A 13140-nucleotide genomic window follows, 5' to 3' on the forward strand; every position below is an offset into this window, starting at 1 on the left:
TGCTGCTGCTACTACTGCTTCTGCTGCTGCTACTACTGCTTCTGCTGCTGCTGCTGTCCTTGCTGCTGCTACTGCTACTACTGCTTTTGCTACTGCTACTACTGTTCTTGCTACTACTACTGCTCTTGCTACTACTACTGTTTTTACTACTGCTACTACTACTGTTCTTGCTACTACTACTACTGTTTTTGCTACTACTGCTGCTGCTTTTGCTACTACTACTACTATCACTACCACTGCTGCTTTTGCTACTACTACTGCTGCTTTTACTGCTGCTACTACTGCTTTTGCTGCTACTACTATCACTACTACTGCTTTTGCTGCTGCTACTACTGCTTTTACTGCTACTACTATCACTACTACTGCTTTTGCTGCTGCTACTATCACTACTACTGCCACTGCTGCTGCTACTACTGCCACTGCTGCTGCTACTGCTACCACTGCTGCTGCTGCTGCTACTGCTGCTGTCCCCAAATGGGTAGAATTTCTTTTCTTTGGCTTTGGACTGTCTTGTTTTCAGGTTCATCTGGATGCCTCCCTGTGATGCTCTCCCATCAGAGTCGCTGCTGGAGGGGCTGCTGGTTGTGCTCTCGGCGCTCCCGCTGGTGCTGCTGGCACTGGACGATGAACTTCTGTCTTTTCCTGTCCCCTGGTCAGTGGTAACATTGAAAAAGCAAAATTATTTTGCTGTGTTCTTGCAAAACACTGTGAGTCAAATCAGATGCAGAGATCTCTGAATCTCTGCTGCCTTAGAAGACAAGGTGTACTGGTAGCATCTCTGCAGCACGTCACAATAATTCAAAGGCAAATTCATAATAATGTGTTAAAGCCACACGTAAGCAGAACAATATCCCAAACACTTTTGTGATAACCAACACATGCAGCCACACAATTATATGTAACTGGCGTTGGTAATGACTGTCCTACTATCTCATGGCAGGTTGTGTAGGTGGGTGTCAGACTGTTTTGGTGCAGTTGCAGTAGGTGGAAAGAGCAGATTAACTTTTGGGCACACAACAGCTATTTTATGTCTTACAAGAGGTTTTCAGAAAAGCCTACAAAACCAACCTGCTCTTTCTAATGTCCTTCACCTGTAGAAGAGATGAGTGCAAATAAAAGACCTGCAGAAAGACTTGTACCCAAAAGCCTGTCTTTATATTTTTCAATTTTTGAATATTGTCTAAACAAAGGAAGCTACTTAGTAAAAGAAATATAAATAACTAACTTTGTGTAGTGTCTCCCACAAATTTAGACTTTTACAGCAGTACCTGGTCATCAGTGTCACCAAGGATTTTCTTCAGTCTTTTAATTGCTTCTTTTCTGGAAGATGCTTGTGCCTCTGGATCTTCAAATTTTACTAGACGTACCGTTTTTGTAGGAGCTTGGTCTCCTGCTTGAATTGTGACTTGTATTTTTTCAATAGGTGCCTCTGTGTAAACTGAAATTACACAACAATTAGTATTACTATTAGTATTAGCAGCCAAATGAGAGAATAACCCAATTTTGCCATAATTTAGTTAGCCATTTTTTTTCTCAAATATAAATGCTTAATGATTATTACTGGTATTGAGCAATTTTGTTAAAAATTTTCTCTAACAGCTAAAGCACATACTGGCAAAAAATTTTAAAATATTATTGTGATACTGGGTTCTTTTCAAGTCAATAAACAGAGTAAGTCAAGTGAATGGGGTTGCTTAACAAGATAACACTATGGGTTAGGGAATTAGGCATCAGAGAGGAGTTGAGGCTCAACTCTTGAATTATAAAGAATGGTCCAATGGCTGGGCCATTCATTTGATACTTAGGAGACCTAGATTCAGTGGCCTGCTGTGCTTTTATTTCTTATGATTGTGGATTAAGACATTAAGGACTAGATCCTGGCAGGGTTAATCCATAATTCCCTTTAAGAGTCTGGGTTTTCAGAATGTAGCTACAGGACACTGCATCAGATCCGTTGCCCATGTCCAATTGCTTCGTGCTTGCATCCCAAATCCAATGATTCAGGATGCATCAGACACACTCTGCAGGCACAGCTCAGCCCTGCTTGACGCTGGCCACGCTGAGTGGTGTTGCTGGGAGAGCCGGGAAATCGCTGCTCGGGCGATCGGGGAAAAATGGATTCCTGCTGCGAGCAGAGCCCGCCGCCAACACTGGCAGACCTGCTACTTCTAACAGTAGTTTTAGTGGTACTTAAGATGCAAAAAACCACGTGTGTGTGTACACACACACCCACTCACCCGCTGCTTTCTGTTCTGTGCACAGTTGTACTTACCTGGCTTGAGGCTCATTCTCAGGGCGTGCTCTCCAACGAGGTAATAAAGGGGCACGTTTTTGATAAATGCTGCGTGTACACTTTTCCTCTCAAGGCACATTTGAACCCCAAATGTACTTGCATTGGAACACATGGACTGAACAAAGGGCTCTTTTTGGGAAGAGGAGCGTCCGAAAGAGAAGGGATTTCCTGATGAAACATCCTCTGCAGACTGTCTGTCCTATTAGGTAGCACACAGGTCAAGTTAAATTGGACAACAGTAAGAGGAATACTTGCATGTTATGCATCCTGTTTTGGTAATAGTTACATGTACTGTGCATGAGGAATGAAGCAGTTTATTCAAGATAGCAAGGCCGTGACACGGGACAACTCGGTTTTAAATTGGAGAAAATTATCATCTCAATCGGTTGATTAGACCATCTCCTGTAAAAAGAGCTTCGGGCTATGGGAATGGAAAATTATATTACAAATTAATTCTAAATATTTAATTTTGTTTTCCTGGTGTATTAGATAGTGTTAACAGGTTCTTGATAAAACTGAGTGAGCTCTAGACTGACTGGAGTTTTTTCCTTTGATTTTTCATTGGGTGAGATGAGAACTTTCAGCTATGTCCATGAAAATTCTGTCAGTTGAGGTGTGACATGATACTATATCAATTAGATGGTCAAAACATATCATATATTAGATATTTCCACTAAAAACTATGTAATTTACATGTGCTAAGCAATGCTTGCTGAAGAACAAATTAAAATTAATTAAAATTGGAATCAAATCCATGAAATGAAAACTATGACTTCCCGAAGCAATGAAACAAATACTCAAAGACACATAATCATAAGCTTTCACTTCTCATGTAGTTCAGGTTGGCAAGTAATTTTTTTGCTCAGTTTATCATGTCTCACAAGATTCCAAACTTGCATGAACCCCACCAAAAAAATGAAATTTCTAATGATGCTGGGAAATGCTCCACTTAGTGCCATTTTTCAGTTGCTGTTCATTTACGAATGAACTCAGCGGAGCGCTGAGTTTTCAGGAAGGGCAGCACAGAGGCACAAAGCACAAGAATGTAGCTTGTTCCAGGATATTGGAAACTGCTCTCACTGATGGCACGTTTGTCTATTGACTTCTCCGTGGGAAAGTGCTGTACTTGTCCTCTGTTCATCTCTTATTTTATCTGAAAACCCTTCAGAGTCGCACGACATCAATGAAACCAGAACAGGACAGTGCATTCCTCGCCTCTGTCAGTCTTCCATGGCATGAACTGTCACAGCAATGCCTTCACAGTGCTGCCCATCTCAGAAAGCCTGTACTGGCTTTTATGGAAACAAGGCTTAGGAACTCATCAGACTTGACACACAAGCTTCCATCCCTCCTCGAATCAGGATGCTTGTAAAGCATTAAATTTATCTCTACAGGTTGAGTAGTGGAACATCTTGAGGAACATTTGTGACTACCCCAGGAATGTGATGTTTGCATAATGGTTGCAAAGTATTTTAAAGATTGTGGGCCTATCCTGTAGATGGCAGTGTAAAATTAATTACCAAAGAAAATGCTTTTGCTTTAGAAAAAGTGTTGCAAGCCTGATGTATTACACTCCAGATTTTAAAATAATGTTACTATAGGGCTATTTGTGTTATTAGATTGAACCTGACTTAGTCTGAGCGAAGCAGTACTGCTTCATGGAGATGAATTGTACCTTTTCCTATGGAGAAAAGAAATGGTCCCCTACTGATTAAAAGCCCAAAAAAGAATAGTCAGACACTACATCATTTACCCTGATGTTATCGGTCTCGCCTGACGCAGAGTCTGAATCGAAGGACATCTTCATTATGTCAGGCACTGCTTCAGGTAGAAGAACTGGAGTCATCTTACTTGCAGCCAAATCCCCAATATTTCGTGTGACAGCAAATGTCTTAGACCTGCAGAATAAAAATTAGAGGAAACCTGTATTGATAAAGCACTGCTGAGGAAAAGACCTGAACAATGCCTTGTAGCACGTACTCAGCAACAAGTATCATGCCTTGCAAATTGCTTTACAGATATTTACAGCATCCTTCCTGCTAGTTGTGTTTGCAAGGACTGCTGAGAGTAAATAAAGACACAGACCAATCTCAGGGGCAGATAGCTCAGTCAGGCTTTTAGAATCACTTGTCCAGGTTAAAAGCATTGCAGCTGGTCAGATCTCCATAGCCTAACTCCTGGAACAACAGTGCACCTACTTGGGAGCCTGGCTGTGGATTACTACATTTTTGAGTCTCCTATTTTGGTCTTCTAAATTTTTAAACTCATTTTCTCTGACTTCACTGCACTAGGCTTGGTTCTAATTTCTTTTGACATTATATTAGGGAAAATACTGCCATAACTTCAAAAAACAACCTGGGGACTGGTGGCTACTGAATGTTGTTTCCTATGCAATTTTTATTAAAGCAGAATTGAAGAAAGGAGCCTGAAATCATCAAAGTAAGTGTCTCCATCTGGATTTAAATTCACTGGTACTCAGATCTGGCTATGGCTTGGCAAGACATGACAGAGAGATGTGTAGGAAGGTTAAGAGCTTATTTAAGTGAATGTGTTCAGTACTTTGTTTCCAGTGTTGTGAACTCTGAGGATCTTAGCCAGGATCCAGGAGAAGTGATATAAGGTGCAGCACGAGGCTGAGGCTCCCATGGCTGAATACCCTGACCCCCTGGCTCCATGCCCTTTGTTCTTTACGGACTTTGTTACAGCGCCGTGATAATTATGAGTTTTGTTTTCAGTCAGAGAAACATCTCAAGTGCTGAACACTTTTGAGAGAGCTCTCAGCACTGGGCTAACTCTACCTTATTAGCCATTTGTCAGTGCTGACATCCGGCTCAAAAGTCCCCACGTGCTGTTTGTCAAGGATGGAGCTGATCTGTTTTGCCCTTGGGCTTTTGTGGTCTGCCCATGGAGGAGGCTGCTGTGGCAGTGAATGGAAAGATGGTCTCAGAATGGTCTCTATTTTAATACGGTCCACACTGTACTAGCCTGAGCAATTCCAATCTAACCCATTTGAAAGATGAATTTGTATTCATTTGATAGCCCTCTCTTCCTCTTGAAGGCTCCTACCGTGCTGTGTGCACTGTAAAGCACACAATTGCTCTTCATGTGGAACACCTCAATAAAACGTGTGTCACCTGTGGGCTTTGTTTTCTTTTCCATCTCTCTCCTTTTTTTAGATAAGGACATGACAGCAACGCTCCACGCTGGGTGATAGGAGAACCTTGAAGAATGGAATCTGAAATAAAATATTCTCCCTAACAAGCTGAGGGGATAAAAAGAAAATACAAATCAACTTGCATTTCAGATGGCTCATCTGGGTAAAGAGACAAAAAAAGGGACGTGGTTTTATTTTAATCCCATTCAATAATTCAAATGACCGCTGAACTGCGGGCTGGATCTCCAAGCAGAAAGCCCTGGGGTTTCTTTTCCAATTTTTTTTTTTTTTTTTTTTTTAGTATTTTTATGCCAATAGTCTACTCCTGCCACCTAATGAAAGCGAAGGATCGATTCCTCCCTGTTGAGCACAGAGAGCCGACAAATGTCGCTGCATCACAGGTGACACATGTCAATGTCTGCAGAATCACACGGCACGGTAAAAATAGGCTACAAGAGCCAGCTCTGGTGCTTTAACAAGAAAAAACAGTCACAAAGAAGGCCTAAAGCTATGGTATGAAAGAATCTCTTCTCTCTGATCCCGCACAAGGGAGAAAAAATAAAAAGGACATTTTTCCAATATGTATTAGTGCATTTTTTCGATGAGAGAAGAAGCTGTGCTATAATATAAGCCAAACTCGCCACAGGGGTAAGGGACAAGCAATTCAGCTATGTTGGGCCCACTGATGTTTCAGAGAGTGTGGCCTTACATACATGGGGACAGAAGAGCTTAATATCTGCTTAAAACAAAAAAACCCCAACCAACAAACCAAAAATTTTCTCAGCTTTTAAAGCTCAGCGTGACATCACATCTAAGTAAACGAGGAGCGGGAGGCAATCATCCAGCCAGGCCTTTAGCTCTCTTTCTGCTGTGGTGAAACAAAAATTTCTGCCTTTCCTACGCATCTTCCTCCTGACCTTGGTGCAGAAGTGTTATAAAAACAGAGGGTTGGAGCTGTTTCCCTCTCCTGCCCCCAAACACACGGCGCTGCCTCGCGAGCTCACGGCGCGCTCCGGCTCTTCTGCATTTTCTGCTACTCGTGGTGCAGCATGTTGGGCAAAGTGTTGTGATTTCCTAACTCATCTTAGAAAAAAGATGCACATGTGAAGCAATTTCTGCTTATCCTACGGTTAAAACAAGCAAAAAAAGCCATATGATACAAGCTCTATTCAAGATTGTGTACATACCTCAGTAGCCTGTTATTATGAATATGTGATATATTAGCAAAGTGCATTCTCTGGCAGCTCTCCATATTTATACTTTAATCACAGGCCTCTAATTTCCCCTGAAATTTATTTGATTTTTACTTTTTCTTGTAAATTTTGTTTAAAAGTGTGCTGAAGTAGCCATCTGTAGTATACTAAATAATTATGTTAAAAGAGCCTTAAAAATAACCATTATTTTTAATTTAATTTAACTTTGATAAGATTGAATTGAAACACGTGTTATATATTCTCCCCATAGTATGATTAATTATTTTGCTCTGATTTTTGCTATAGAGAGAGTCAAGTCTGTAATGTGCTGATTTGTCTTGGGAATGCAATCTCTCTATGACCAAAGTTTTCATTACTTTTTTTTTCTTTAGAGTCTGTGATTGCTTACCTGAATTTCTCTTAGGCTCCTGAAAATTTATATAAATCCCACTGCTGTGACACCTGTATGGTGTGTAGGATATAAATGAATTTAATGCTATTGAAGACTGTTTTCCTCCTGTGACTGGATGTGAGATGGAGGGGAAAATAATATCACATTCTGCCTAGCTTTAATGACATGGTACTGTAGAAGGTAACCTGCTGACCATTGAGATGGTGTCCAACACTACAATATTTGGAACAGAGCTCACAAACAAATGAAAGATCAATAGTTTTCTGGAACTATTTCTTTCAGGGGACTGAAAGCTAACAAAGGAAGGTGTCACAATATCCCTAAAATATTGACTTCAGTTGGTTCTTTACTCTTTTAGTGATCTATGCAAAAGGAAGAGAAAGACTATGTTGAACTAAAATTTTTGATTTATTCTATGTAGACTATATCTCTCTATATATATCCTTTTTCTCTCTACCATGCTGCTTGTTTCTCTTCATACCTTTAAGATTTTACTTTGCTTGGTCTTTGACCCCCTCAGTGATGTGGTTCACTGTTATATTCTCTAGTTATTGCTTCACCTTTACTTGCACTCACTGCTGTTTCATTGCTCTGTGTGGTTTCCACTGACCATTTGTTTTGTAACAGTGAACAGGAATGCTTTTTGGAGAGGAATTGATGGTGCTAAAAGTTAGCTAGTGAGTATTAGCTTTCTCATATACTTGGCATTATAGAGCTATTTCCAGGTGACTACTTCACTTTATAAATAGCAATGCTGCAGGGTCTGGAGCAGGGCTTGGTCTGGAACTCATGGGCTCCTCTGCAGCAATCCCATGTTTCTGATACTGACTTGCTTTCTTCTTTCTGGCAAGGCATTTAACCCTACTTTGTGTCTTATTTGATTTCCCCTTAAGTCAAAGGAGGAAAATATTTTTTGTTTTGCTTTGCAGGGGGGATTCTGCTGATATTTGTAGCTCTGCTTGAGGCTCTAAGCTCTGTGTCAGTGTTCAATATTCTCATTTCAGTTCAGCATCCTTGCTGAGTTCATTAACATCCTCCTCACCCTCTCTAGCAGTGAGAGCTAGTGAGAGTGGGTGCCTGCTTCCCTGATGACCTTGGGAGCAGAGTGTCCTGGCCTCCACAAGAAACTGAACCAAACAAAACATGCAGCTAACTTTTGCTGCACGAAATGCTGAGACCCTTCTTGCTTTGCCCGGAGAGCCTTATTCCAGTCACACCTGATGGAGTGGAGGACTTGTCTTAGGGAGGAGGATGTGATGTCGAATACACATCAAATGGTCTGTGACTGTTGGAGGGCAAAGGAGAATAATGACCAGCCCGACCTGCAGAGCTCTCTGGGCGAGCAGCCACGGATGCTAATTGCGGATGCTAATTGCAGCTGGATCAAGCAACTGAGCTCTTTTGTTAGGGCTGCATTCCTAGAGCAGAAACTTGTTAACATTTCAATGGATTGTATAATAGCCGACTTCTCTTGTCAGGGATGCTTTTCCTTTGTGATGACTTTTCAGCTTGTCTTTCTCAGTTGTTTTTTTCATGTGTGTGTGCGCGTGTGAAGGTTTTCTAAGTTTGGTCTACTGCTTTGATTCCTTGGACATACTCTTTCTGTTTCCTCTCTCTCTGTGCTTGTATATCCATCTGTTTTCATTTGTTTGGCATCTGGCTACAACAGTTTTCCAGAGTGTATTGTAATTGCATGCACTGATAATAAATCAAGTAGACCTAACAGGTAAGAAAACCAAATGGCAGCCACAGGGAAACAAGGTAAAAGCACAAGAAACACCAAATCCTCTATGCTTCAAGGCATAAAATGCAAATATAGATGGGTTATCTGTTCTAACTGATAGGATTCAGCTGGCTTATATCTTACCTAGTGTCCCCAGTTCAAACATTTGTATTGAGATAGAAATTTCATGTTATTTAAGTTTCAAGTAGCTTATGGATCTCAACAACTGAGATACAGTCCTAAGGAGGATTTTCAGGTGAAGACCACAGGCAGCAACAGGTATTTGCAAGCAAAGCTTTGGGGCATGTCAAAGATTCATTTAAAATAACCATAAACTACACCAATCATCACCAGTTCTCCAAGCTGTAAGTCAAACCCAAGATCCCAAAGCAAATATTCCGGTTTATTTAGAAGACTGTGCTTTGCTACATAGAAAGGTGCCAAGTGCTGTGTCTTACCTTACACTAATTATGTCAGTCTCATCTTTACATGGAGGAATTTCAATTTTGATGTTTTTTTCCTTCATATTGACAGTGGCAACGACATTCACAGGCACATGAGCATCCACTTTGGTGCGTGCTTCCAGCCCTGCCTGGATCGTGCGTGTGTTGATTCCCATCACAAAGGTCATCTCCTTGGCCATGCTGAAAAGGCAGAGTGAGGGTGTAATTATGTTCAGGCAGCAAACAGCTGGTGCATTTTTATGGCCTCTGTCACTCGAAAATATTATTCCTTTATTTTTTACTAAATATTTACCTTAGACTCATTTTGGATCTCAGCCTGATGTTGGCATTCAGCAACTCAGTCAATCTGAAATCAGACTTTGGAGAAGGTGTAATCTGCGCTTGAACTATTACAGAGAAAGCAAAGAAAGTGTTAAAAGTGCCCTCCAATCCTGGCAAGCACATTTGGATTGCTCAAGTAATGAGATATATTACCATTTCCTGCTGCTTTTGTGATGGAAGAGTAGTAGAAGCTGGTCTCCGTCGGGAACCCAGTGCAGGTGGGCACGATGCGACGGATCTCAGAGGACAGGAGAGCCTTGGTCCACTGCCTCCCTACACCACTTTGAAGGCTACTGATTATTCTCCTTAGTGAAGGGGTTTTTTCATCAGACCCATACCATGCCTGAAATTACAGAGTTCAACACGTCTGAATAAGCAGAACCTGAATATCATGATCTGTGTCATTAACTGTGCCTCGGGGGAAATTCTGCCAGCAATGATTGTAACTAATCCTGATCAGAGCTTGACCCTAATTACCTTGATTAATATTGAAGAAAAAAAAAAACAACCTTGAATTAAAAAGTTAGAAAAAGAGAGAGAATGTGTGAGAGAAGCAGTATTTTAGAGCTTTTGATTCTTGGCTGGTGGTGTCTTCAAAACAATACCTGCAGTGCATTTTGGATGGTGTTTTTATCAAGTCCACCAAAGAACAGCTCCTGGCCAAACATCTTCAAGTAGCCTGATGCAAAAGGTTTGTCACTGGAGAATGCCTTCCAGTCAGAGAGCTGCGTAAGAAGATGAAAAAAGTCTAATTCTTCATAACATTTGAGGAAGTGATATCTCAGAGATTCTCTTTCCCCCCAGAATTTACCGTTTTCAGGATTTTCCTGAAGTCATAGTCACTCTCCCAGTCCCTGTCAGGAGAGTAACCTTTAGCAAACATCTCCTGCAGTCCTTCAACTGTTATTCCCACCTGTGGGAAGAGGTAAAGTGTAAATGTCAATTGGGTGATGGCTGTAAGAAGGGATGAGAGGGCAAACTCTGGGCAGACCCAATTACCTCCAAGGGATCAGCCACTCTTCCAAGGAAATGTGTCCTCAGCTGGGACATTACCATCGTTGGAATTGAGCTGCCTGCATTATTCAATACCAAATATTTAGCTGCCAGCCCACTCATAAGGAACTCTGAAGAGAAACAGACAGTAAGACACAGCACAGTTAGTTTTTAAGTCCCAGTATGCAGATTGTATGTATTTACTAATTTCGTAATTCAACCGCTACAAAATGATATGAGCAAGGCCAGAAAACCCAGCTATAAAACTGATGTAATAAAACAGTTATAAACAGAATATTTCACATTTTTTCAGCTAATAATGGGCAAAGTTACAAGCCTCCTGATCATTGCATGGTGGTTATGCTTTTTTCCAGTTGTTTCTGCTATTTAATAGAATCACAGAATGGTTTGTGTTGAAAGGGAGCTCAAGGATCATCTGGTTCCAACCCCCCTGCTGTGGGGAGGGACACCTTCCACTAGACCAGTTTGCTCAAAGCCCCATCCAACCTGGCCTTGAACATTTCCAGGGAGGGGGCATCCACAGCTTCTCTGGGCAACCTGTTTCAGTGTCTCATCACCCTCATAGTGAAGAATTTCTTCCTAATATCTAATATAAACCTATTCTCTGTCAGTTTGAAGCCATTCCCCCTTGTTCTATCACTCCCCTTTACACCCTTGTGTAAAGTCCCTCTCCAGCTCTCTTGTAGTCTCCCTTCAGGTACTGAAAGGCCACATTGAGGTTGTCCCAAAGCCTTCTCTTCTCCAGGCTGAACAATCCCAATTCTCTCAGCCTTCCTTGACAGGAGAGGTGCTCCATCCACCCAATCATCTCGGTGGTCCTCCCTTGGACTTGCTCCAGCAGGGTTATGTTGTTCCTGTGTTGGAAACCCCAGAGCTGGATGAAACACTCAAGGTGGGGTCTCACAAGAGCAGAGTAGAGGAGCAGAATCACCTCCCTTGACCTGCTGGCCACGCTGTTTTGACACAGTCCAAGCTACAATTGGCTTTCTGGGCTGCAAGCACACGTTACCAGCTCATGTCCAGGCTCTCATCAACCAGCACCCCCTCAGTCCTTCTTGGTAGAGCTGCTGTTGATCTGTTTGTCCCTCAGACTGTGTTGATAACAGGGGGTTGCCCCAACACAAGTGCAGCACCTGGCATTTGGTCTTGTTGAATCCCAGGGGATTCCTATGGGCCCACTTTTCCGAGTGTAGAAAATCCACCTGCCCGTATCCTTTGCATCCAGTCAGATTCTGTAGTGTGAGCTCATGAAATGCTTTTATGAGACATCATTTAGGGCACCCTGACAAAGGGGATCAGAAATGGAAACAGATTTGCCATCCTTTGTTAATAGTTAAGGGAAAGTGATACAGATGTCCTATAAGGACAGATGGTGAGCCATAGATTTGTCTCTCAAACAACTCAGAGGCAATTTAATACACCTAGTTCCAAATGCTGCAATCCTTACATGGAATGCACCAATTGTTAAGTTATTGTTAACTACTGAGTGAACTTTGAGCAAACATAATTTGTTCCTATTTATTTCCTCTATTTAGATTTATCATCTACAATGTTTTTGGAGACAAATAATCAGTGCAGAACACAGTCACATGTTCCTCATGATCTCTGCACAGTTATACCCTGTCCTGTTTTATGAGTTAAAGTAATCCCAAGGCTTTTTCAAGTTTCCCTAGGTTTCAAAAGGAGTAAGGCATCCTGTTGTGCTTCCTTTCTTCCAGCCCTCCTCTCTCTTCTCTTTGGAGGACAGGCAAGTATGTGTGAGCTGGAATTTTACTACACTGCCTTCACTGTTTTGCTGTATGAAGCTTCTGTGCTGTTTAAAGTGCTGGACACTATTTGCCTACAACGTGTGAGGTTCAGTAACAGCTCCTGCAGTCAAAACACAGGTATTTATGTCACCCCATTGTGGTCAGAGAAATAAGTGGAGAACCTTCAGCAGATAGTGAGGAGACAAAAGCTCACATTTGAATGCTGATCCTCTAGAAAATAAATAGCAAAGTGATGCCATACTGGGACATTACTGATGAATTCACATGAGACTTGGATATGTGAAGGCTAGTTTTTATCTGAATGAGCTTAGCCAGAGCAATCCTAGGTGTTACATGGACTGGACACTAAAAATGAGGCACAGTATTTTTAGTGAGTTTGTTAAAGCTCTTTTTCATGTTCTAACCCATGAAAACTATTAGTTAAAAACTCTGTGGTACTTCCTGATACTTAATAAGAAGTGTTGCTTATAAATGATTGAATGATTATATAGAATTCATTAACTTGAAGAGAGCAGAAATATTTTCCATTCCTCAGGCTTTACAGAGTGCTAATGCTCTAAGAAAATATTTGCCACTTTACTGTGACAGTGTGATGACACCTGCATAAATCTGACTGAATGCCTTGCCCCAAAGATGAGGGAAAGAAAAATTAGTGATCAGAGAAAGCAGTCTTTGGTACCTATTAACATCAGTACATATATTAATTATATGAATCTGAGAGTCAGGTTCTCTCAGTGCTCACATTGAGCAGAACCTGTGTCACCCCTGTGATTTCAGCAGCAGTGTGTGGAGCACGA

General features: G+C 41.5%; 1 protein-coding gene across 1 annotated transcript in view; it reads right to left on the bottom strand.

The window, feature by feature from the left end:
- LOC113967506 (vitellogenin-1-like) overlaps positions 1 to 13140 on the bottom strand; it is a 43342-nt gene that overhangs the window by 12878 nt on the left and 17324 nt on the right. The window contains exons 14-23 of the mRNA XM_027683146.1: positions 10560 to 10684; positions 10372 to 10473; positions 10166 to 10285; positions 9714 to 9903; positions 9532 to 9625; positions 9234 to 9419; positions 4047 to 4191; positions 2273 to 2492; positions 1269 to 1438; positions 184 to 649 (exon numbers count right to left, since the gene is read on the bottom strand). Of these exons, the coding sequence (XP_027538947.1) occupies positions 184 to 649; positions 1269 to 1438; positions 2273 to 2492; positions 4047 to 4191; positions 9234 to 9419; positions 9532 to 9625; positions 9714 to 9903; positions 10166 to 10285; positions 10372 to 10473; positions 10560 to 10684 (1818 nt within the window). The remainder of the gene's footprint in view (positions 1 to 183; positions 650 to 1268; positions 1439 to 2272; positions 2493 to 4046; positions 4192 to 9233; positions 9420 to 9531; positions 9626 to 9713; positions 9904 to 10165; positions 10286 to 10371; positions 10474 to 10559; positions 10685 to 13140) is intronic.

This window comes from Neopelma chrysocephalum, unplaced genomic scaffold, assembly GCF_003984885.1.
Source record: "Neopelma chrysocephalum unplaced genomic scaffold, ASM398488v2 Primary Assembly neopelma1_64, whole genome shotgun sequence".
NCBI classification, from domain to species: Eukaryota; Metazoa; Chordata; class Aves; order Passeriformes; family Pipridae; genus Neopelma; species Neopelma chrysocephalum.